Source organism: Triticum dicoccoides, chromosome 2A (assembly GCF_002162155.2).
Source record: "Triticum dicoccoides isolate Atlit2015 ecotype Zavitan chromosome 2A, WEW_v2.0, whole genome shotgun sequence".
Classification (NCBI taxonomy): domain Eukaryota; kingdom Viridiplantae; phylum Streptophyta; class Magnoliopsida; order Poales; family Poaceae; genus Triticum; species Triticum dicoccoides.
This window is the reverse complement of record NC_041382.1, coordinates 667413768-667439960: the sequence shown is the minus strand read 5'-3', so window position 1 is coordinate 667439960 and position 26193 is coordinate 667413768. Positions and strand designations below refer to the sequence as shown.

Genomic DNA, 26193 nt, shown 5'->3' with positions numbered 1-26193 from the left:
TCAAAGTAATTTCATCCTTTATAAAAAAAATTTGTGAAATACGTATACACTTAAGAAGTTTATCTTAAGGATTCCTTCATGGCCCTAATTATCATTATTTACTATTATAACAATTCAGGCCCATTAAGAAGTGTTTGGGGGATCGTTGTGACAGTTTTAGATTTTCTCGTTATAATAATAATAATAATAATAATAATAATAATAATAATAATAATAATAATAATAATAATAATAATAATAATAATAATAATAATAATAATATAGCGTATCTTTCAAAAAATAGTTAATTGAAATTTGCATGATTGAAATTGTTAGAATTTTTTATGTTGCCTTTGACTAAAGCCCCTTTGGAAGAATATTATTCCAGCATACACCATAGGGTAACCAGTAACATTAAGATTGATGGTGTGTTTCCCGCAAAAAACAAAGATTGATGGTGTGTTTCCTGTGGTACTATTGTAAACCTTAGAGCATGAATAATAGTATAGCCAACTCTTGGTTATATGGTGTTGCCATGTCATATATAGCCACCATTTATAGCCATTCAAACAATAAGGTTGGCTATAAGAATACTACCTTTTCTCGTCTTCTCTCTTATTTTTTTCTTCATATTTATTGTATTGGCCTAGGAATCCGCATATAGCTTGACTCTTGCATGAGAGCTCACTCACTACAAGAAATATGTCAACTAGTGACCTTCTGTCAGTGACCCTGAAAGAATTGGTCATAGATCTATGACCATTTCAGACCAATTGGTCAAAAGCTGTTCAGGGGGCTCCAAACCCTGAACCATTGCGACCATTTTGGTCAGAAAGGTCGTAATTTCCTTACACGAAATGGTCATAAAGCAAACAGCGCTAGTCCGCTACCTTATTTCTAGTTGTTAACGACTAATATAGATGGTCATAGCCTTGTAAATTGTGATTGGTTGCTATGACTAGGCGCCACCTCATCAGTTTTGCCTATGTGTCATGTCCATGTGGCAGTTTTTTCCCTAGGTTGTGAAGCAACCTATATTTCTGTCATTCCCAAAATTCCCAAAAAAATCTCATAAATTCTTTGGGTCATATCTTCGTCAAATATGTAAAAACCTTCCTTGCCTAGTTCAAAAATATTCATTTTCCTATTCTGTTTAGAACAATAGTTTGTGAAGGAAGTACCACTTTGGCATGTCCAAATAGTATCCATTTTCTAAAGTGCTTTCCTATGCCCAAATAACCATCCTCCATCAAATGCCAGCTTAATCCATTCATTATTTTGAGTCGAGCTTCAGCATTCGTATTTATGTCCAGTGTGGTAGTTTGCAAAGAAAGTACCACCTAGGCTCCTCCTTTTGAGCTGAAAATTTGTGAAGACGGTCTTCTTAGTAACTGATCATCCTCAGCCAAAACTCACACCCATTATCCATGTACATTTCCCGTACCGCTAATCAAACACTTGGCTACTAATTCATGTTTGAGCATCGATCGGTCTCCTCGTGAGAATCTTATGTTGTAATTTTCTTCCTAGCACCTACCTGGGGAGTGCCCAACCCACTAGACATGCCTAGGCCTCCCAGAACACATGGCAACGCCACGGTCATGCGGTGACCACGCGGCGGGCATGCGAGTTTACGTGCTCTAGAGTTGGGGCCCTCGGCCACCGCCCAAACCTCGACGTATCACCACCAAACCATGTATTTATGATTGAATATGTCCTTATGTAACTAGAAATGATTTTTGGAAAAAATAAATAGCAAACTATGAGGCAGTTGCAGTTCAAATTTGACCCGCTTCCAGCTGAATCGGCGGAAATTTGTCTTTTTCACGAGAGGTGGATCAAAAAAATTTACACCCAACCATTTTGTCAATTGTGCATTAAATATGTCCTAGTATTTTAGAAAATTTATTTGGTCCAATTTTGTAACAATTATTTGGTAGTTCCTTCACAAAAAAAACCTCTTTTTGGGCACTCGAAAAATGGAAAATGATTTTTTTGTCCAAAGAAAATGAAAACTTCCTTAGGCAACATTGTTTGTCATTCCAATATGCACCCTTGTGCACAATATGAGATCATTTGAACAAACTATGCCATGGATGTGGCCATAAGATTGATCATTTGGCTTGAAAGCCATTGATCTCCACACGTGATAGCTCGTTTCTGAGAACAGTTTTTTATAATAATTGTCGTATTACAAGTTTGTTATTTTTCCTAGGAACTTGGCCACATATGATGACACAATGCGAAGGTTTCCCAATTTTTTGATTTTTTTTAATTTTTTATGCTCGTTTCAAAATGCTGTCAAGACGGCGGGAATGACCGTTCCTAGCTAGTGGTTGAATCTTGGAATTTTTTTGGTATTTATCTGATTAAATAGATACTTATGTACCTAGAAATGATTTTTGGAAAAAATAAAGAGCAAACTACAAGGCAGCTACAGTTCAAATTTGACCCGCTTCCAACTGAATCGGCGGAAATTTGTATTTTTCATGAGAGGTGGATCAAAACTTTTTACACCCAACCATTTTTTTCAATTGTGCACTAAATATGTCCTAGTATTTTAGAAAATTGATTTGGTCCAATTTTGCAACAATTATTTGGTAGTTCCTTCACAAAAAAACCTCATTTCGAGCACTCGAAAAATGGAAAATGGTTTTTTCGTCCAAAGAAAATGAAAACTTTCTTAGGCAACATTGTTTGTCATTCCAATATGCACCCTTGTGCATAATATGAGATCATTTGAACAAACTATGCCATGGATGTGGCCATAAGATTGATCATTTGCCTTAAAAGCCATTGATCTCCACACGTGATAGCTCGTTTCTAAGAACAGTTTTTATAATAATTGTCGTATTACAAGTTTGTTATTTTTACTAGGAACTTGGCCACATATTATGACACAATGCGAAGGTTTCCCAATTTTTTTTATGCCCGTTTCAAAATGCGGTCAAAACGGCGAGAATGACCGTTCCTAGCTAGTGGTTGAATCTTGGAATTTTTTTGGTGTTTCTCTGATTAAATATATACTTATGTACCTAGAAATGATTTTTGGAAAAAATAAAGAGCAAACTACAAGGCAGCTACAGTTCAAATTTGACCCGCTTTCAACTGAATCGGCGGAAATTTGTCTTTTTCACGAGAGGTGGATCAAATTTTTTTACACCCAACCATTTTGTCAATTGTGCATTAAATATGTCCTAGTATTTTATAAAATCTATTTGGTCCAATTTTGCAACAATTATTTGGTAGTTCCTTCACAATAAAACATCATTTCAGGCACTCGAAAAATGGAAAATGATTTTTTCGTCCAAAGAAAATGAAAACTTCCTTAGGCAACATTGTTTGCCATTCCAATATGCACCCTTGTGCCAATTGTTCAGACTTGTTTTTTTGCGGGGAGCAAATCTGCATGTGCAAAGTGTGTGTGTGTGTGTGTGTGTGTGTGTGTGTGTGTGTGTGTGTGTGTGTGTGTTTGTGTGTGTGTGTGTATGTGTGTGTCGAGTGAGCAAATCTGTAGTAATTATTGAGTATACTATCTGCTTTCTTTTAGTGTCTATTATCTGCTCAGTTCTCTTTTGACATATAGTTTATTCATCATACTTTTATCTGGTTGTTATTCATGCAATAGGAAGCAACTTAAAATGCGATTTGAAAATTAATTTCAACCAAATGAGCTTTTCTTTCTTCTATATATTCTGTTGTCATTGAGTTTCTGAATTGCTTTATATTAGGATCGGGCTGAGTCTTTGTGATGGCTGAGTCTTTGTGATGTTACTTTATGGTCACCAGCTCACTGGTGTACATATTTGCTTTCTGTTGGATTCTTGGTGTGCTAGGAAGCACTCTTTATACTGCCGGGGTGCATTTTTTATATGTGAGTATCTTATATTGCTGTAAGCATTAACACAATATGCCATGTGCAGGTAGCTCAGCATCCAAGTCCCAGCCCACCCCTCGCCCTCGCTCCGATCCCAAGGTACCGCGCGGTTCCCGGCCAGTCCATGATTTTGGCTTCTGCGGGCTATGATCAGGTTGGCGTTCGGCGGCAGGATGAAGGCCAAGGTGAGCTCCCGCACCGGCGACTCTAGGTCAGTGCCCCGACCCAACCCCTCGCTCGTTATATGGTGTAAGTGCAATGGTACGCTAGGTATGTGGTGTAAGTATCTCCACAAGATTTCATTCAGTAAATCATCTCAGTTATCCAGTTTTGAAATATTTTGCCGATGCATCATCTCTATGTGCCAGAGTAGTAGCACTCTTTGTTTGTTGAGTAGATGTTCCTGAGCCATATAACTGCATAGCTGATAGTATCAAACTATTCACCATATAATTATGTTCCGATATGGCTGCTCTGGTCTAGTTGTGTGAACGGGAACAGGCAAGCTGATCTGCTATTGTTTTTCTCCCCTTGAACGATCTGGTGAAGGACAAGTTGGTCCATAGGTCCTCCTGCCCTGCTATCTCTCTCTGTTGCATAGATAGGTTCAGTTTTTCTTTTGTTCTCTTTCTAGTTTAAGCATGAGGATATTCCAGTGTCTATGTATTCCTCTTGTGCTCATAAGTCAGAACATGTAATCTAATTAGGGAATGCAGACTTGCTCATGTCATGTGCAAAACTTTCATGAATGTACATAAACATTTTCATGTCTAGAACCATGACTGTACATACTCATGAAAATCATTCACAACCTTTGTTCACTAGTTCCAACTAGTAATCGTGTATATATATGTAAGCTCCAAGCCTGATGTGCTTTAGGCGTTAAATCTGTGTATATATACGATCTTCTTGATGCATGTATAACGCGACACACACATCAGGAAATTTGGTTATGTTTCTTGAGTCAGGATTCACTTGATTATGTTTCTAACTTATCATAATTTATTATTTGCAGATGCTGGCCTTCAGTCTTCAGAAGTTGGAGCTCTAGGAACAAGAATCCAAGTTCACAGTTGTGAAGCATATCAACAAAGACTAGCATATTATGTGTTGTAAATGTAGGCAGTAGTAGGCTTATCTGGGCTGTAGTATACTGTAACGTTTGTAATAGACTAATGTCGTGTTGTTTTGGATGAATTTCATTTGCTATTTGGATTGTTTGAAATAATGATTGTGTATGTGATTTGAATACCCGTCAAATGGAAACCTGACAAGTTATGATGGTTGTTTGACAGATTTTGAATTTTTTGATGTGTGGGATCAATTTTGTGATAAGCATGACAAGTGGGATCAATCTGATTGATGGGACCAATGGCAAAAAAAAGACGAAAATAAAAAATCAGTAGACTGTAAAAGGCTGCATCTTAGGAAAAAAGGCTGAATTAATGGCCCAAGCCCATGTAGCTAGCGAAAATTAACAAAAAAAATACATTAAAAAGGCCGAATTGTTGGGCTAGGCCCATGTAGAAAACCGAATTGGACCGGGCTGATTCTTGTGCCACGTCGGATGCCTACGTGGCCTGGGGAGGCTGCTAGTGACCAAAACAAGACAGTAGGCATATTTTGGTCGTAAACGCCCACGACCTTCTCACAGAGAAGGTCGTTAATTTCAGTTTACGACCGCCAGCTTTTGACCTTCTGTTTTTGGTCAAAAAAAGGTCGTAAATGAAAAACAATGACCTTTCAGTGACCAATAGTCAAGGTCACAAATTGACATATTTTTTGTAGTGACTCCCTGTATTTTTTCATGTCTCTCTCCTTCACATAGACAAAATTGCCATGTAAGCGGGCTATAAGTCTGCTATTGTACTTGCTCTTATGTTATTAGTCTGCATACTATGTATTCCCTCCGTTCCTAAATACTCCCTCCGTTCCTAAATATTTGTCTTTTTAGAGATTTCAAATGGACTATCATATATGGATGTATATAGACATATTTTAGAGTGTAGATTCACTCATTTTGCTCCATATGTAGTCACTTGTTGAAATTTTTAGAAAGACAAATATTTAAGAACGGAGGGAGTACAAGTCTTTTTAGAGATTTCAGTATAGACTAAATACGGAGCAAAATGAGTGAACCTATACTCTAAAAGACGTCTATATACATTTGAATGTAGTCCCTATAGTGGAATCTCAAGAAAGGCTTATATTTAGAAACAAAGGGAGTAAGTTATAACTAAAACGACATTTGTGCAATGAAAAATTTAATGAAACATCAAGGGGTCAACATTGTTTGTTACGATGTATCTTGGATGTGGTGACCTATCTACAATGACGTATGAGGCGTTGTACTCCCTCCGTCCAGAAAAACTTGTCCCTTATATGGATGTATCTAGCATCAAATTAGTGCTAGGTACATTCATTTGAAAGGGCCATTTGCATTTCTGTCCTTAAGTCGAACCACCTACTCAGATATGCCCCTAATTTCAAAGTCTGCTTAAATTTGCCCCTCTGCCGTTAAGTGACCCTACAAAAATGCCCTTCCGTTCCGTTTCCGTCCAGTCAAAGGGGCTTAACCGTCTATGGGGCGTTTGTTGGACATTTTTACCCCTAAAAAAAATAAAACAGAAATTAAAGAGAAGAAAGAGAGTGCTTACCTTTTGGCACAAGTGCAATGTGCACTTTCGGCCCATGTGCATATCGCCAGGCCCACCCATCTCCCCCAGTCGTCGTCTTCGTCAGCTCATCGACTGCACGCGCCGGCGCGCTCCACCGTCGCCCGTTGTTCGACAGTTGCCGCCGTAGTAGCTCGAGTAGGGCTACTTAGCGATGCCGGCAGGCCCTTGGACAACCCTAGCTAACTTTCCCTCCCTTCCCCCGCTTGCTCTCCTCCCCTCAGCCGCATCCCAGGACGGCCGTCGTCGTGACCTTCGCCATTGTCGCGGCCATTGTCCTCACAGACGGCTGAAAAGCTATCCAGGAGACGTGCACGCCTCGACGTCTGTCTACTCCTAGGAGCAGCTCGAGCAGGACCTTGCAAACATGACCGGATCGACCGTCTTTCTCGTCTGCGACCGCCGGAGCGCCATCGTCGATTCGTCGCCCCTGTGCTGCTAAACCACAAATCAATGTCTCGGTCGTGTTCGTGGTGCCCCTAAGATGTCGCCCAGCCCCCTAAACCACTGAATCCATGGCCGCCTTCTCGAGTTCGTCGAGCGCCGCCGTCGGCCGCCGCCTAGCTCGTCGCTGCGGTCGACTCCGACCACCCCTTCACACTCTGTTGGTACCACTGGACGCGCCCTAGTGCACTCGTCCGAACTATACTCTTCATCAACAAGTTGGTCGCCGGAGTTGCGATTTCGTCCATCGTCACCGTGGCTTTGGTCACTAGAGCACGTCGCTAGTCCAGGGCACAGTCACGGGAGAGGGAGGGAGAGGAAGGGAGGGAGAGGGAGAATGGAATGGAGGGAGGGCTGCGGCGCGTGGGGAGCTGGTGCCGACGACGCACAATCCGGCCTGTCGGCGCTCGCCGGAGGTGAGACAGAGAAGTCGTGAGGTAGGGGAGAGAGGTGGAAGGGGTTTTTTATTTATCTATTTTGTTTGGGGCCCACATGTAAGTGTGTGAGAGAGAGGGTGAGAGGGAGAGTTTTTCCTTTTCCTTTTTATTTATTTTTGATTGGGTCCCACATGTAAGTGGCACATGGAGGCAAGGGCAAAATGTCCAACAAACGCCCCGTGGACGGTCAAACCCCTTTGACCAGACAGAAACAAAACGGAAAGGCATTTCTGTAAAGTCACTTAACGGCAGAGGGGTAAATTTGAGCAGACTTCGAAATTAGGGATAAATGTGAGTAGTGGGTTCAAGTTAGGGACACAAATGTAAAAGACCTTTTGAAATACAAGTTTGGGACAAGTTTTTTCGGACGAAGGGAGTATATCTCATTTGTGACTGCGGGCACCAACAAAATCATCCCATCATCAGCGACGATGGCAAACAGGAAAAGTGGCAACACAAATTGGTCGCTTAAGCATGTGATCATTTATTTTTCCCGGCGCAATGCATGGACACATTTACTAGTAAAAATAAAGAAACCAACATAAATGAAAAACAAAAAGAAAGAAAACCCATTCAGGTAACCAGTGGAGAAAGACACCCCAGATGAGGGGTATTCGCTCTATGCAACTGGGGAAAAAACGGTTAAAAAAATAAACTACTCATTCAGAAAAGCCGGTTTCTTACTGACTTAAAAAATGATCATGAAATCAAAAGTGTTCACAAATTTAAATAATGATCTTCAGTATTCTAAAATGTTCAAAAAAGGAAATATTCATTTAATTTTAAAATAATTATGATTCCAAAAACTTGTTCACAAAGTTTAGAAGATAATTATAAATTAAGTTGAGAAATAGAGGAAAACACAAAAGAAACATAAAAAAACAATGGAGCAAAAGAAATTCAAAAATACAAAATGCAAAATCGGCAACAATGTACCGGCCCAGCAGCCCATGTCACTGGAGGGGTGTGCAATTCAGGCACTATTCCGCTAGGAGCAGTACGCAGAATAGGATAAACCCAAGCACAGCAATGGCAAGAACTATACTCACTATATAAATAGCTTGCTGCCGCTAAATATCAACACACAAATTGAAAAAAAAGGAAAAAAAATGATTCTTACCACTTACTAGTCTCATACATAATATGATATGAAAGTACATGAAATTTTAAGTTTGATGAGAACTGCAGTAAGAACTATTTTGCTTCCTAAAGCATGCTAGAACTGTGAAACGACTACCATACACTTCCGTTTGCATTAAGAACTCCCTACGAACATGATAAGGAACTGCAAAATTACTACCAGCACATGTATCAAGAGGCCCTTGTATTTGTTCCGGAACTACAACCTGCATATCAAAATATAAGACGTTTTTTTACAGTCAAAAAACATCTTATATTTTGATAGAGGAAGTACATTGTGATTCAATTCTCTTATGGCTGCCAACTCTGTTATTACTGATTTAAAATGAGAACAAAACTGCAGACAATATGAAATGGGACACAACCCATTCAGATACACCTCCTTCAGTGGTCATCTACTCATGTTTGCTTGACACTAGGCTCAGTTCAGTTCGAAAAGCCCATCTTCACCATCACTTGGGACTGAAATTAACAGAAATCATAGAGTTAAATGAGAATATAAAGACCATAAGAGTAAAAAAAACATTAGATCAGACTATATGACTAACCTCCCATTAACGTCAGCTTCTTCACGGCCATTGTCATATTGTGGATGATGGGCTTCAGAGCATCACTAAACTCTTTCCTTGCAAGTGCAAAAGCAACTGACGCACTTTGGTAGTGTTTGCCATATTCCAGTCTACCCTTAACAGCCATCAGATTATACTGTGCAGCTTCGACAGAGTGATGGAGATCATAATCTTGATATCCGAGATTTTCAAGTGCTTCATTCAGCCTCGCAACAGTCTCAGGGGAATCTTCATGCACAACAGCAGCATCTGGGTGTTGGCAATGTTGACAGTCCAAGTGAACAGTATTGTGTACTTCAGGAAACATTTCCAGTAAGACGTTGTGTGCCTCTACAATAAACAAACAGCAAGCTTATCATGTGTTGAATAAGACATTATATCATGTTTTGAATAAGATAGCATAAAACTCAACAGCAGTGGGCTTGACATTCAAGAGACTGTAGATGCATTTCTCATGTTAGTTAGATTTTGACAGCAAACAAGCATGCAATTCAAAGAAAAACTATGCGAAATAAATGCAGTCAGCGCAACCAGATAAAGACGAAGCTCAATGCTTGTCAATTTGACATGAAACCATTTCATCATAGTGCACATACTATAAATACTAGTTTACTAATGGGCACCCCATACAGTGATACAGGAGCAGGTTATCACATGAAGCAGTACCAAATCACCCATCAGTTTCTGGCGTCTTCTCTAAAATAAATCTAACATCCATACAACTTGAGAAATGCATTACTGAAAGAAACCCTATGTTGGATTAACATTCAAATGAGCATATGAACAATGATAGATGCTTTAAGTTGAATGCTAGAGACGCATGACAGTAACTAGATGAGTTTAATGTTATACATTGACTGATAGAAAGTTCCGATGAAGTTTGAAAAAATGAAGCATGGCTGCAATGGCGTGTCATAAAGAAAGAACAATTTTTTGGATCTTATGCAATGTTTTCCTTCACAATGGGTTGTAACTCTACCATGATCTGAACTGCAATTTATCATGCTTAGTTATTCACATAATGCAATTGTAAGCATCAAAGTAACTAAATGACACATATCTGGAGGGTCGCACTATACATAAAATGGCAACGGAACTTCATTTTGCTGTTGACATTTAGCTGAACATTATGCATCAGGTTATAGACAACAAGACGTGACTTGAGTTACTCCTTACATACCTGGAATGTTCCTATTGTACATGATAAAGATAAGCATCTTTTTAGCATCATCCAAAGCAGCCTCCAAACTTTCAAGATCTGGTGATGGTCTACCAGCAAGTACATCGGTGCATATATCAATGTCATTGATGAACCTCTGTAAGTATTGATTTGCCTTGGACCAGAGAAGGTTATAGTTGACAACTGTGAAACCGATACTCAGATCATGCTCAGCATTAGGTTGAATGTATCCCACCTTCTCATCAGGGCATTGCATCTCCACTTCCATTGGCAGTACATATGGTTCGACTTGAGGTTGAGCATCAACCGTCAACTTCCCAACAGGTAATATATCTGAATCCTGCATAAGCCCATGCAGTTGATAGGCATCATGAAGAGGCATATACACCATCACCGTGACATGAAGAGAAGAAGGCAATATAGGGGCAGCTTCTGTCCGTCCATAAGTTCTGCAACTAGCGACAAAAGGGTCAAATTTTGAAGCCCTGATCCATTTAGTAGAGCCTCCTTCCTGAGTTCTCACGCTCCATGAGAACGGGATAACCTCGTTGTCAGGGTACTTAAAAACATGTAGTGGGACTTTGGCATTAAAGCATCTGGTGGTATATCATCATACATGACAGAAGCCATGTCCTGAAGATGCTCCATAGCCTACAATTATAAACACTGCATTAATATATACTTGATGTTGCCATTTTAGAGAAACTACTAGTGGGGCAGCATAACAGGGTCAACCTCAAGTCTGAACATACACGCAACATGCATAATTTGTATAGTATGAACTCCAGTATATGCCTGCACATGAACACTCACACATCTCTGACATGCTGTCTTACGGATAGCACATAACATGACATGATGCAGAGCACGGCAGCATCGGATCGAAAAATTAGAAAAGGGTCTGGAACACAACATTTGCAGTACATTTTGTACATATAGAAACAGACATGAATTGAACAAAAAGTTCTGTATTGCATTGTTCTCACAACGCAACAAAATATAAGATAACAAGCTTTTTTGGAGAAACACGCTGAGTAATTTATACATCTATCCACTGTCTTAAAACATAAACCCATTGCAAAGAGGGAAAGAACCAACAAGTTTCTAAAGGTCACCTAGTTTTTAGGACAAAACAGGTCTGTTTTAGCATATAGATCCACTCCCGTGAATACTAGCTACACGGGTGATTCAATAGAAGATCCATTCACCTTCTACACTATCAATCCACTGCCGTACAGAAGCAAAAACATCCAAAGATATTGGATATCGGACCAGATGATTTGAGTAACACAGCTTAATCAGAGTATAATCCCAGTAAAAGCATACACGATTGAGCAACTCGTAGCACAAACTGGCTAGGGTTTCCCGGGGATTACCAGATCAAGTGGCAGCGGCAGGCGCGCTGAAGGAGCGACGGCGATGGAGACAAGTTTGGAGGTGGCGACGGCGACTAACTCGCCAGCAGGGGGCGACGGCGACGGCGACGAACTCGGAGGGGGCAACGGGCAGACGAAATCGCCAGCGGGGGACGACGCGAGCGGTGGTGAAGTGAGAAGCCCCAAGCCGAGAGGGGGTGGGGGTGGGATTGGGGGCATTTACTGGGGGCGGTGCTTTACTTATTTATTTTCCACATAATTATTCGGACGAAATCGAGCATCTTCTAGAATGCCTGTCGCAAATAATGAAGATGCGCATCATTTTTTAGTTTACTTTCGATTTCTACTTACTGGCTCAATTTCAAAGGAAAGTCACTTAATGTACTGGTAGAATATACTCTTAAACCTCGCAAAAAAAAAAAACTACGCACTATTCAAACCAGAGGTACCAACTTACTAAAAATGCTTGCGCAGATAGAAAAAGAAGAAATCAGATTTCAGTGTAATTGTGTAACATCCTCTTGCATAGTGAGCGGACTGACCTGACATGAATAAGGGCAACAACTAAGAGAGAGCCGCGTTTTGGATCTGGAGCAATTTCAACGCGCCGACCCATTTCGTTCGCGCGCGTCTGTTTGGATCGCTACGGACAGAAAAGTCGACCCGACACGCCAACCCAAACGGACGCGTTCGCTTTTCGTCCGCCTGCCGAACCATTCCCGACCCAAATTTGAGTCATATTTGCATCGATGCGGACACGAAACGGACGCGCGCGACGCGCGCCTACTCCTCGCCCTGGCCCGCCAGTCGATGGCACAGCAACCACCATTTTCCTCCACTTTCTCAAAACTCTCCCGCCCGCTCGCGCTCCCAGCCATGGTCGACGATGCCTCGACCCTCGATGCCGCTGCCGGCCTCGCCTCGTCCGACCTCGCCTCTGTCGCCTCCGCGAAAGGAAATCACCGCGCGCCCTGCAAGACCGCGGCGCCGCCCAAGAAGAAGAAGCTGACGCCCGAGGAGAGGGTCGTGCAGCCAACAAAACGGAAGGACAGGAGGCACGCGGCGGACGGAAGGGAGGCCATAGTTTGAGAAGATGCAGGCCGTCATGCTCAAATTCATGATCTATGGCGGAAAACGCCATCCTTTTTTTATGCCGGCAAGTGTGCTGGCATGACCACGGCTGAGATGGCGTGGTCGAATTCCCGCCCCTTTTGTGTGCTGGCATGTGTGCCGGCCGCTGGCAAGTACGCCAACATAAACTGTGTGGTGGATTTTTTTTTGGAGGCTGGCATTGTATGAAGGCCGCTGGCATGGCGTCGGCATGAACTTTGGGCGATGGCATAGCATGAGCTATGGTCGCGGGCCTTTTAAAATTTATGCGTTGACATGAAATGGGTCGCGCGCGTTGGGTGCACAGCCAACCCAAATCAAAAGAGGGCGGACGTCGAGCGGGCGGCCAACCCAAACAGACAAAAGACAGATAAAGCGTGCGTCCGTTTGGATCGGTGCGTTGAAGTTGCTCTAAACGCCCCCATCTGATCCATGTGTGTCTGTTTGGTCTCAGACGACAGACGTCGCGGTCCAACGCGCGGCCGCATCCGTAAATATTGTATGTTTCACGTCCGGGCCGTCCCATTTCCAGAGCAAATTTGCTTCTGGTTTGCGTCTAGACAGACAGCGAACGGACGGGCACGTGTTTGCTTCTCGTCCACCTCGAGGACGCGTGGCGGCTGTCCACCTACCTCCACCACCCAAAATAATTGCGCACGCGCGGCGGGCCACAACTGTCAGCCACCCAACTGCACGGTCATCGTCCTTCTTAATGTGGAAATCGTGGACCGGCAAGTCCACATCTTCCATTTTCGAGCCCGACTGCCTCCTCGAGCCCCGACAGGAGTCAACAAACCCTAGCCGCCGACGTATCCCTCTCATCCACCTCCTCGCCGGCGCCATGGGCTGGCATTGGACCAGCAAGGGGAAGCACGACCATGAGGCTGACTCCTCCACCGGTCGCCGCCACTCCACAAAGTCTGCGTCGCCCTCACCACCCGCTTTTTCCATAGCGCCGTCGGCCGCCCCGTAGCGCAGACGACCCTACGTCGGCACCGACATCTGCCGACGCTATTGGAAGACGGCAACGCCACTCCCGCGGGGAGATCCCCACCTCCCCAACAATTGACATCTCTCCGCAGATCGGGTGTCAATCCCACCGGTGCCAGTGAGCGGCCGCGTCCGCCGTGAGGAGATCAGCCGTCACCACGCCCGCCTGCCACCGGATCTGCTCTACGACCGCGGATACGCAGTAGATTCGCCGATGTGGGATACGTGGCTCTGTGACGAGCACGACCTGCGGCAACAATCCTTTTTTGTCGGTCGTCCTCCGAGCTTGTGGCGACCGCGTCCTACTCGTGCTCAGAGTCTGCCCCAAACGCCTGGGTGTACGCATGTGCGTGGCCTCACGCCAACGCCGTCCCCGCCACCACCACATCCCATGACCGAGGAGGAGTCGAGCTCATGAGGCAGGTCATGAAAGACTCCATTAACACCTATGACGACCGCCAATGGGAGGGCCTCGAAACCCAGGTGGCCCTCTCTACAGCCGATGACTTCGCCATCCCATAGATGGACATGGCCGTCAGGGAACAGGTTCAGGAGGAGGTGGTGTAGGAGCCGCCCATCGCCGCGTGGAACCGATGCTTGGTGGGCCAACAGTGGAGTTCGTCGTCCACGACGCCAGAGAAGGCCGACGCGGTGGGTGTCAGGCAATGGTCAGCCATGTCGCCACGGTCACCAGAGAAGGAGCTAGAGCCATGGGAGGAGGTGGTGCAGGCGCGTCCGCCCTAGCACGGGCCATCGGCCCACCTTTGGCAGCCTCCACCATATGTCGACTTCACCATGGACAACGACGATGATGGCGACGTGTGAAGATGACATCGGGATCAAAGACGAGGACAGGGGCATCCAAGACGACCACGTCGGCGACGTCTATCTATCTTTTTCTTAAATTGTTAAGTTTAAGTTATGTTTAAATGTGCGCCCGGGACTAGTTTGAACATAAAGTTAACATTTAATTATGTTTTATGTGTGTGTTTTAACATTTGCGGCCTGTTTTTCATTTTTAAAATGTTCGTATGCGATGAGGACAAGATGCAATGCGGCCGCGCGTTAGGGACAACGTCCGGCGAATGGGCAAAAACAGACACGGGCGTCCGTTTTGCCGCCCCAAATGGATGAAATCCAAACAAAACGAAGGTCCGTTTGGGGTCGTGCGTTGGTGTTTCCCTAAGAGAGCTGGTCATCCAACCGCACCGCATCCCCTACATGTCTGTCTAGATCCGGCTAATTTAACATTCAAATGTACAACGGCCAATCACAAAAAAAGAGATCGGCGTCCATAGCTTTGACAGACACAAAAGTATCTCAGCCCGGCAGTCCGTGCTAAAAGGATTTTTTTGCCCTGCCGGACTAGCTATCTAAGACTCCAGGCTCACTCTGTCGTCGGCTCCTCCTCACTAGTCGCCTCCTTCTCTGACGTCTCAAGCTCGGTTGCGAAGCACTTCAACATCCTAACATGTACGGCTTGCATGATCATCCTTGCATCTTCATTCAAGTCGTCCATCTTCAAGGTCAACCTCTTCGAATCCTCCAAAGCAGTCGCGATCTCAACCTTCTTCTCTTCGAGTATGGTCTTCTCTTCGAGTTTGAGATTCTTCTTGGTCGCCGTCATGAACATGTTAAACCTCTCGGCCTTTTTTTCCTCCTTGACGTCATAGTGCTTGACACATGCCTCCTCCTTCTTCATCAAGATGTCCTCAAACCTCTCCATCATCTTGGCCGCCACCCCTTCTCTCTTCTCCTCCCTCTAGTTCTTTCCCCGAAACCCTCTTCTAATCTTCTTGGGTGGCTCTTTTGTTGGGTCGGTTGGAAAACCCAGCTTTTCCTCGGAGCCGTCGCCGACGGTCTTGACGGTGTTGGCAATGAATATACTCCACTCAACTTCAACCAACAATGCATAAGGCCGAAGTTTCTCTTCTCCACCTTCAATAACAAGTTGCATGCACGAGAAGGCTAGAAAGAAACAACATTGTCATCAAGTTGCATACCCGGCCAACAAGTTGCATATCCAGCCAAATGACCAACACATAGAGCATATCTGACCCACAAGTTGCATATCCGGTCAAAATGACTAACACATAAACAACTTACTTGCTCGGTGATTTGCGCACCACTTGGCCATCGAACGATTAGTTGTTTCAAATGCCACAATACTTGGACACGACCTCTTAGATGGAGTACCATCGATAGTTGAGTGACTTCCTCCCACGGTTGTTGATGTGTTTGTGGAAGTAGGGATTGAAATGCTTGTGCTCATGGAATCAAACATGAATGTTGGCCCAAAATGTTGCACCTTTTTGCTATGTGCCCTGGATCAGATCGATGCTAGTGGCCAACCATGCATCGCCCAATAACTCGCCCCCCTGCATGTTGAAGCTTTCTTCTCTACCCTTTTTCTTTGGATTGGCCGCAAATTCGTCCGGATCAAAGTCCACCGTCACCGTCCTGCTCTGCTTGTCGTTGTATGAATACGTCTGGCCAATATACGTGCCCGACTAGGTGTACATGCCTGACTATGTGTACACTTCTGACTGCTATGCGTGCTCCTCCAACCCCGAGTCATCCATCTGCTCGTCCTCATACAAGCCTCCACCCACCCCTTCGTTGTGGATCATCTAGTCGTGTACCGAGCTGCTCCATGCCTGTCGGCCGCGACCGGACAAATTGCGGCGACACACTAGAAGAAAAGGAGAGGCACATCGTTGACGTCAACACAATAAGGCACGTGCCTGGTGGCGGATGCTGGGGACTGCTCGCCGAACTGCTCGGCCGCGTAGAAGTAGGGAGGCTTGTATTGGTCCGACCAGGACGGCGTCTGAATGGGCGTCGATGACACCCCATGTCCCAAGCCCCGCCAGCCCCCTACACCGTTGCCGCATTTCTTTTCGAGTATTGGCTCATTTACCCTTCTGTTTGAGGCGGCGAGCCTGTCGTGTCGCCGAGTTGATATTTCGAGTGGTCGTCTTCACCGGATCCTCCACCTTCCTGTCTCTGGTAGCATTTCGAAAGGGTCCATGCGGCAGCGGCAACGAAGAAGGGCAGGAACTGGGATGCAGAGCGACGGGATGGTAGAGGAGAGGGTTGAGAAAGGGTGGTTGCCTTACCATACCTGGTGGTAATTTAAATTTATTACCATATTCGATATTTCCCGAGTTATGGCCTTACCATATCTGGATTGATAGCCTTTGGGGTAATTTAAATTTATTACCATATAATTGCCATATTCAAAATTTCCTGAGTTATGACCTTACCATACCTGGATTGATTTATTACTATACGTAGATTAATTATGATTGATTACCATAAATACGTTGGGTATTGCCGGTCAGACGAGAAAAAAGAAAAACCGGTGGGAGGGGCTGGTGGGAGGTGGGACGAAGAAAAACCGGTTGAAAATAAACCGGTTGAAAGTGGGGGGGACTATTCAACCAATTCGTTCATTAGGAGTAGAGAAATCTACGCTTGTTGGAGGATATGTTGATCACCCCTGCGCTAGAGGAATCGGCCTCGTCATCGTTGGCGGCAGGCCGAGTCCACAACATAGGGGCTAACCTGCCGGCATCCTTCATCTCCTCATGGGCCATTTCGCCTCCTATGTCCTTGCACAACTTCGCAAACTCGAACTCGCAAGAAATGCGCTCAACTCGTGCGCGCACTATCCAACGACATGAAGATCATGCGATTCTCGGCCATGATCTCCGGGTTAGCAGGAAGCGCGCGACAGAAGCGCTCAGCCTCGAACTACTCCTCTGCCTCGGCTCCTCCACCTCCTCGGATAGCGCGCGCTCGTATTCTGCATGTGCCTCAACATCTGGAGGAGGCGAATGTCATCGCCCCTAACCGCCACTCAATCACGTCAAAGCCGGCAACAGCGAACCCGGTGTCAAGGTCCACCGCCATTTCCTCCTCCTCCGAGCTCTGGTCTGGAGAACTCAAAGGCTCGGCGGTGGCGATGTGTGCCGCCCTACGCGCATGGTACACACGCTCCTCGGTAGCAAGCTGCACGGCGCGCGAGCATGAGCAGCTTATATGTGGTGATTTTCTTCTTAACCATGGTGGGGCGGAGAACCAGGAAGAAGGCACCAAGATGATGGGAGGTGGCACGGGAGCTCGGAAGCAGCGCCGAGGTCGGGATGTGGCGATGCTCGAGGGTGGCAGCGTCGTTTGCCCGAATCCGGGTGGTAGAGAACCGAATTGGCGGCAGCGACAATGGAAATAGGTTGGGGAGGTTTGATCTAGGATTTGGAGGCGTTGCGCCGACTTTTATGGGCAGTGGTGGTCAAATCTGGTATTGCGCTGGCCGCTTGGCCATAGCAGCTTCTCATATTTACTGAGACTTGCTCCTATTAGACTAAAAATACGGAGATGGTGCGAGGTTTTCAGGGACAAAAGTCAAAATTTTGATGCACTCGTTTAGGGTATCTACCAGCTAATGCTTAATTATTTAAAACAAAAATTCTCATCAAAATTGACTTTTGAGGCATCTGCTAGAAATGCTCTAAAAGGGATACACATAATTGTTCTAATAAAAATTCAAAGTATCATCTGATGTGTTCCAACCAATGGGCTACTTATCGGATTGCATTTACAGTAAAGACTGAAACTAGCTGCCTTACCTTATGAAACAGAGGATTTCCAGGACGGGAACTCGAACTTCAGCCTTTAAGAATAAGAAAATCAAATCCTGTAATATAATACAAACTACACGAACCATCATGTCAGTGTTGATTGTCCTCCTTGACATAGGAGTCCGTACTATCATAGTGAAAAAGAAATTTCACAAGAACTACTATTGTAAAACACAGGTCCCGAATCTATAGATAGGAGAACGACGGTCGACGGGAATGGTAGTGCAGAGTGGTATTTATCAGAATGCTCCGCGCTAATGCCACGGACGACTACGAATGCATCGGCTGTAGTTCATTGTTTCATTATTTCCTCTATCCCTGCATTTCCGTATTCAGGCTGAGGAGTTTGGACCCCACCCACGTGATGGATTCACCTCTCCCTCTCTCAGGGTGTGTTTGGTTGCGTTCTCGTCTCAGCACAGTTGTTCCCTCTTCATGCATGCTCAACTCAACATCCCTCTTCATGCATGCTCTTTTCATGCATACTTCTAGTGTATTTGTGCTAAACTAGTATGAACTCATGCACCCTTCATACACTTTAACAAACATTCCAAAGTGGGTCGAGAAGGGAATTCTTGGCTCATGCACCCTTCATACACCCTAAATCTCTGTCTCCTTGTTCACTCCTAACAACTTTTCATTGGATGGGTTTCAAAATACTCCCTCCCTTCCCAAATATAAGTCTTTTTAGAGATTCCAACAAGTGACTACATACAAAGCAAAATAAATGAATCTACACTTTAAAATATGTCTACATACATTCGTATGTTGTAGTCCATTTGAAATGTCTAAAAAGACTTCTATTTAGGAACGGAGGGAGTATTTTTTATTCAACCCTCTTCAACTATTTTTAAACTGTTTAAATCATGGATCCAAAAGTGATTTCAACCATTTCATTCTTTCAAAAATATTGACCACAACTATTTCAGAAAGATGACATTGTTTCTAAAAAGGTGATTTAAACTAGTCCATTATTCCAAAAAAGGTGATTTCAACATTTCAAAAATGATTTCAACCATTTCAGAAAAAAATGGCATGTTTCAAAAATAGTGATTTCAACCATTCCAGGAAAATGTTAGCATTATTTAAAATAATAATGGTTTAAATTATTTCGTTATTATTTCAGAAAGGTGATTTAAACTACATTACTCAAAATTGATATGAACTATTTTCATTATTCCTACATAGAGATTTTAGTAAAAAAGCATCATTAAAAAATAAGTCATATATTTCAAAAAAATGATTTCAGAGTTTTCATTATTGGAAAAAAACTATTATTGCTTTTAAATATGATTGAAGCAATTAAGTATAAATTGGTAAAAATGTACATCAAAATCAATCTTAACTATTTTCATTATTCTGAAAAGATTATTTAAGAAAGGTTTCACCATTTTAAAAAACAGTTGTATATTTAAAAAAAGTGATTTAAGCTATTTCATTATCCAAAAAGTGATTTCAAAGATTTCACTGTTAAAAATGATTTCAATTGTTGATTTTAAATATGATTGAAGAAACTAAATATAAAATTGGTGAAAATGTATCTCAAAAATTGATCCTGACTATTTTTATTGTTCTGAAATTTGATTTTAGAAAGATTTCACCATTTCAAGAAAAAGGTTATATATGTCAAAAAAAGTGATTAAGCTATTTCAGTATAAAAAAAGTGGTTTCAAACATTTTGCTATTAAAAAACGATTTCAGTTATTGATGCTAAATATGATTGGAGCAATTAAATATAAATTTGTGAAAATGTGTTCCAAATTGATCTTGTTTTGAACATCTTATTGCTGGGAATTCAAATATATAAAAATATTAGAAATCAAAATTCTGATTCAAAATAATCACAATGAAAGAAAACATATGCATTTTGTATGTGATAGAGAATATTGAGTTGCATGCAACCGTAGTCTCTGTGTAAACTTTCTGACAAAAGGTGGGCTTTGGACTTTTGGTGTATGCAGAGGCCCACAAGCCACATCATAGGGTTGTATTTTGTGTTACGCATTGTTTCTGGTCACCGTTTTGACACAAAAGCAACGTGCACTCCTCTCCGGCGCTAGCTACTCGCGTTCATGTCGATGTCGAGCCGTCAGTCCACATTGAAGACGGCTCAGGACAGACGCGACCTCTAACTGCCCCGCCATTGAAGCGGCACCCCGGTCAAGGGCACTGCCCGCTGCAACCCGGCTGAACACGCCTCATCGCCGCATTCAAACGGCTCCATTAAACCCATGTGGAAGCCGAGAAATCTTACTCCAGCCACACGTCCGTTCATGAGCGGGTCGGCATTAAACACAATGTCAGGCAAAGTTCTTCCCATCTGCCCGCTATTCAAAGAGGCAAGACGCCGGGGCAAGAATCGCACCACTCTGCCGCTCCCCATCTCCTCCTTCCACCATTTCTCGACCCTTTGAATGGCGTGCAACAAGCAAGAAGAGCAGTTGTCTGGCATAAAATCTAGCCCGCCGGATATGAGCGAGGCAACTCACTGCTCCACCTTCATCGCCTAGCCCGATGGAGCAAGTTGTCGCCCCAAGCCAGCACGTGGTTTAGCAACTCGCCGCTCCAAGACAGCTCGCGGAGGAGTGGCAAATTGCTCCAGGCCGACGCGGGAGGGAGCACGGCAGCACACGCATCGTGGCTGCGTGAACGACGCCGTGTCGTACCGCCCCTCCCGTGCTTTTGACCGTGCCATTCGACTTTAGCGCGCGCGTAACCGCGCCCTACCCGTAGAAAAAGAAGAAGGTTGCATGAACATCGACGAGGTGGCGGGCAGCACGACAACACTCGCTGCCATCATCGAGAAGTAGAACACGGGAGGCTGCCGCCACTTGGGTCCCATGAAGGCCATCGCCGAGGAGATACCGGCGTACACAGCCGGGGTCTCACCCTCTGGCAGGCCACCGTCACCCCCTTACCTAAAACCAACTTTGATCCATGCAGTGTAGAACCCTTCCCCTCTGGCTAAAGCATCAGCCGGCAGTTCCACTTCGATGAGCGGTGGGGAAGCAAGCCGCCCTTTGCGCTGAAGCATATACCTCCAGGGCTCATGGCTGCCGGACATAGGACGACAATGAAGATCCGCCGCGGCCGGCAGTAGACTAGTCAAGGGTATCCATGTCGTCGGAATGGATATCCGTCGGCGCCGGTCGTACACTAGTTTTATCTTAGCCCGGTTTCATTTAGTTAAAAATATATCTAAAATGTAAACGTTTACGGCCGGTTTGTATGAAATTTGCTGTGTTTGCATGAACATCATCCGATGTTATTTTACCTGTTAAATATTTTTTAACTAAATGATGTTATTTTACCTGTTAAATATTTTTTAACTAAATGATTTGCTGTAAACGTCGACTAGAATACGATGTTATTTTACCTGTTAAATATTTTTATATATTATTTTAGTGCAAGCTTGCAAATAAACACCTAGTAAAACCAGATTGAGATGAAAGAGAACATCAATAACCACACATGCACACCTTTGAAAAATCTCGCAGGGGAAAACAATAAATTTCTCATCTTATTCTGATGAGAGAGAGAGGCCTTAGGATTGACCACATTCAAACACGTTATGGTTAAGTGAACGCAAATGTGATGCCCTATTAAAATAAAGGATGTGGACCTATTGAGGTCTTACTCATGGTTATTAGGTTAAGAGCGTGTATTGTTTTTTCTTCTGTTGCAACACACGGGCTCTTTTGCTAATGTGTACTTACAATAACAGACCATTGGTTGGACTGTTAGACTCGGTAGCCTAAACCAGTTTACTCATTTGTCTAGTTCAATAACTGTGCAGTGAATAAAGTACTAGGTTGTTTAAATAACCCATCTCATAATCTATATGAGTTCTTCTAGGTACACTATTTGAGCACTGCAACTAGCATAAGGGAAATCCGTTGTTTTTACACATAACCATGTCAGATGAACAATCTTTTACCAAGAACTAGCAGAAAGGAAATCCATTGTTTTCCCACATAGCCATGGAACATGAATAATATCTTTTACCAAGAACTAGCAGAAAGGAAATCTCATGTGTGTGTGTGTTTGTACAGGCGTACCAAGAAGCGAAATAAATAAATAAAAATGATTACAATAATTACCTGTAAAATTATTGTGCACTAGAATAGCCCATGAGTATATAAGATTCTCCCTCAGTGCTAATTTCATCAGACCTGTCTACAAAAATATCAGAAACTAGAAGACATAAGCAAACATGTGATTTGGAGGACCAAGTAGAAGGGCAAAAGCAGTTATAAAATAGGGTAAAAAAAAGCTAGCCATTTTAAACTGAAGTTGAGTTAACCTAGGGATAACAAAGAGGTACCTGGCAAGAATGAAAACCACATAATGCATGGGTGGCAGCAGGAGATAGACAGGTAGCTTGAGGTCACGGTCTATGATTGTAAGGTCGCTTTGTATTTGTTTATTTATGCGCATCCTTTGGGTTCTAAACTTATTTTTTTTCTAAACATAAACACATGTAGATCTTCTGCATGATCTCGTGTACACAAATAATTAATCACAACTGCATATTGGTATAACAGTAATGCTTTATCCAGATTCGAGATAGAGGAAATCAGCATGAACCTGGCTTTACATCAGACTCGAACATTGAAAAGGTGATCAATGCTTGGACATGCATCTAACTATTGACCTCAGATTATCAAGATGGATACAAAATAACTTGATAACAAAAGGAACCTATGGTGTCTTGGTGACAATCCTCCATAAGTCGCATTGAGTGGAGCAACTGCGAGTACATTTTACTGAATAGACTGATACTGTGACATGGAAACTGGAAAATCAGGAAATGTTTCCACAAAGTCTCTTGGAAGAAAAATAATTAACAGTGGGGCTCTTCATGATTACAGAAATAATGGATGTGTGGCGGAAGATACCCCATTCGAAAACAAAAAAAAAATCTGTAGATGTGGAAATATACAAGCAGCTGGTCAGCTTGTTGGGGGAGATGAAACATGTGGATCACATCATTTTCTCTTGTAATATTTATGGCTAAGTGTGGTGTTTTCGTGTAGATTTCTTTGATTGGCAGATTTTGGAATAGAGTTGATTTTGCTAATATTTGTCTGAAACAACGTGGAGGACACTGCAGACATGTTTTCATCTGGATGCGCTGCTGTGTTCTGATCCATTTGGAACATAAGAAATGACATGGTTGTTACAAATTTATCCCTGATGCAGCAATGTAGGAGGTGGAAGTTCGATTTCGTACTATTTTCAGAACAGCTCTAGGAAGTTGGGGGTGCTCTGGTGAAGCCTAATATCTGGGTGGACATCTATGAAGGAATGTCAACAACGTGATAGAACTGGCTGATGTTTCTTTTGTTTTACTTTCAGTCTCTTGTAGGTGATATTTGGCTCAAAGCTACTGGGGAGGGCTGTTGTGTTCAATGATGTGATGTTTCTGTTTGTTGGTGCCAAACTTTTTTTTTTCGTGAATACGCAAAAGGCTTGCGTATCATTGTATTGATAGGAGGAAATAGAGTGATGGTTACAGGGGTGATCTCATGAGCACATGCGCAAAGGAGATGGTGTGAATGAGAAAAACAAAGGCACAGCAGAGGGGGTGCCGCGCGACCCTAACATAGCATCCTACGTCTCATCGATAATCTGGCCAAGCCCCTTGGCCCCGGCGCGCACCCAAGCGCGGGCGTCTTCTTGATGCTGTCAGAGAGTCTGGAGATAGAGGGGTTGGCGGCGTTGAACACACAGTCATTGCGGTGCTTCCAGAGTCTCCAGGTGGTAAGGATGATGATGGTGGCGAACCCTCGGCGAAGGGCAGTCGGGGAGCCATGAATGGCAGCAGAGAACCACTCGCGGAACTCGCAGTCCGGGTTAGGGAGGGCGGCAGTGGCGTGACACCAGGAAAGGATCTCATGCCAGACTTGCCGCGAAAACGAGCATCCAGCCAGTAGATGTTGCATGGTCTCGGGCTCTTGGTCACATAGCAGGCAGAGAGGGGCATGCGGGAGGCCACGGCGCGCCAACCTGTCTGCCGTCCAACATCGGCCTTGATAGGCAAGCCAGAGGAAAATCTTGACGCAGAGAGGAGCCCACGACTTGCAAGTAAGCCGCCAGGCTGGTTCAATGGTCGAACCAGAGAAAAGTGCCTTGTAGCAAGATTTGGCAGAGTAGATGCCAGAGGAGGTCCAGCGCCAGGTGATGCGGTCTGGGCCAATAGAGAGCTGGCAGTCGCGAAGCTGAGCCCACAGAAGAACGTACTGGACCAAGGCCTCGGGCCCCAGGCTACCGTGGATGTCGCTAACCCAAGCCCGGTGAAGCAGGCCATCACGCACCGTACGCTGCCGACGGCGTCGGTTTGGAACCAGCGTGTGTATCAGGGGGGCAATCTCGGAGATAGAGTTGCCGTGCAGCCAATGATCTTCCCAGAATCTGCAGGATGCGCTATCGCCAAGCTCCCAGCGCGTTGAGGCAGGGCCGGTCCTGAGTTTTCTGGGGCCCGGGGCGAGACTAGAATCAGGGGCCCTCAATTTAAACATCATAATAATATTCAATATATGAATATGTGCAATATTATAAATAAAAAATACGGTAAAATGCATCCAAAATCAAATAATTTGTATTTTACCTTAAAATTTACCTCTAACATTGCTAGGTGCAATTATGTTTACTATGGTACCAATATAAATCTCATTCAATAATTTTTAAAGTTACTAAACTATTTAAGCTCCCTAGGAAATTTACAAACCTCACATCGTTTCTACTCACTATATAACTATTTAAAAGATATTCATGCTTCTTACAGTATGACAATAACTATGATATAAGGCAGCATACCTCGGCCATCATTCACACACATCCAGTGCCTCCTTATACATGTCCTTGATAAAAGAAATTGTTCTTGAAGCATTCGGACCATCTTCTATGCTCTAGAAATAACATGGATAATGAGTTGAATGTCAAAAACTGTATGAGAAGACTGATGAGCAGAAGATTCAGTATATTACTAGATATCATCTCCAGATCCAAAAGGCATTATTTTCTATAATCAACTTTTGTCCTGGAGATATATGTTGAAATTCTCTAAAAGAGAACTATCTGAATGTTTTTGAGAAAAGTGATTTTGCAGAATCACTACAAAACCATAAAATTGATAAGCAAGTTAATTGAACATGCAAGTCTCATACAGAATTTGACGTAACTTAGTGGTTAATCCTGCATCAGTAGACATCATCCCCTACTCATAACTTCTCTAAATCGAACAGTAACATCAATGACCCTAATTTCTGAACTCCAAAGTTAAATCCTGCTCGTGGTGACTATTTCTTTCCATCGAGAGCAAGGAAGGAGAGAAATCTGAAACTCCATACAATCCCACGAGATTGAGATTCGATCAACAAAGAGCGAAGCCATCGGGCTAGGAGACCAGCGTACCTGTGTGCTCCTCCTCCCTCGCCGCCATCGTAGCATCGGCTGCGATGGCTTGCCGGGATTTGGTCCTGAAGTTTGGCGTCGGCGGCGGGCGATGGGCATCCACGACGGAAAAAGGAGAGGGCGTTGTGCGCTACCTAGGGCCTCGGCAGCATTGGTCATGCCGCCCACGCATTGGGCCAAGCCCAGTATCTCAGCTAGAGGGATGGATGGATTGCTAGGATGAAAACATGACAACGTGCTTGTGTGATCGTCGGCTACCTTCTTTGTGTGATCGCAACGATGAAAACATGGCAACGTACGATGCGATCTGACCTTTTGCTGTGTATATACGCATACCTGGTCAGAGGGGGCCCCTGG

The 26193-nt window shown here is 43.9% G+C and overlaps 1 protein-coding gene across 8 annotated transcripts in view; it reads right to left on the bottom strand.

Annotated features, from left to right (window-relative positions):
• Positions 1–8508: 8508 nt before the first annotated feature.
• The window catches only part of LOC119356093, a 19032-nt gene continuing 1347 nt past the window's right edge, over positions 8509–26193 (bottom strand). The window contains exons 1-7 of one of the 8 annotated variants that reach the window (XM_037622996.1): positions 25837–26090; positions 25240–25331; positions 22521–22596; positions 18409–18493; positions 10302–10952; positions 9101–9451; positions 8526–9014 (exon numbers count right to left, since the gene is read on the bottom strand). In XM_037622996.1, coding sequence (XP_037478893.1) covers positions 8974–9014; positions 9101–9451; positions 10302–10692 — 783 coding nt within the window. In that variant the 5' untranslated portion in view covers positions 10693–10952; positions 18409–18493; positions 22521–22596; positions 25240–25331; positions 25837–26090 and the 3' untranslated portion in view covers positions 8526–8973. Of the gene's footprint in view, positions 9015–9100; positions 9452–10301; positions 10953–11677; positions 16945–18408; positions 19518–22520; positions 22597–25239; positions 25332–25836; positions 26091–26193 lie in introns of those variants that run through there. The other 7 variants (XM_037622994.1, XM_037622998.1, XM_037622995.1 and 4 more) reach the window with 7 other exon arrangements.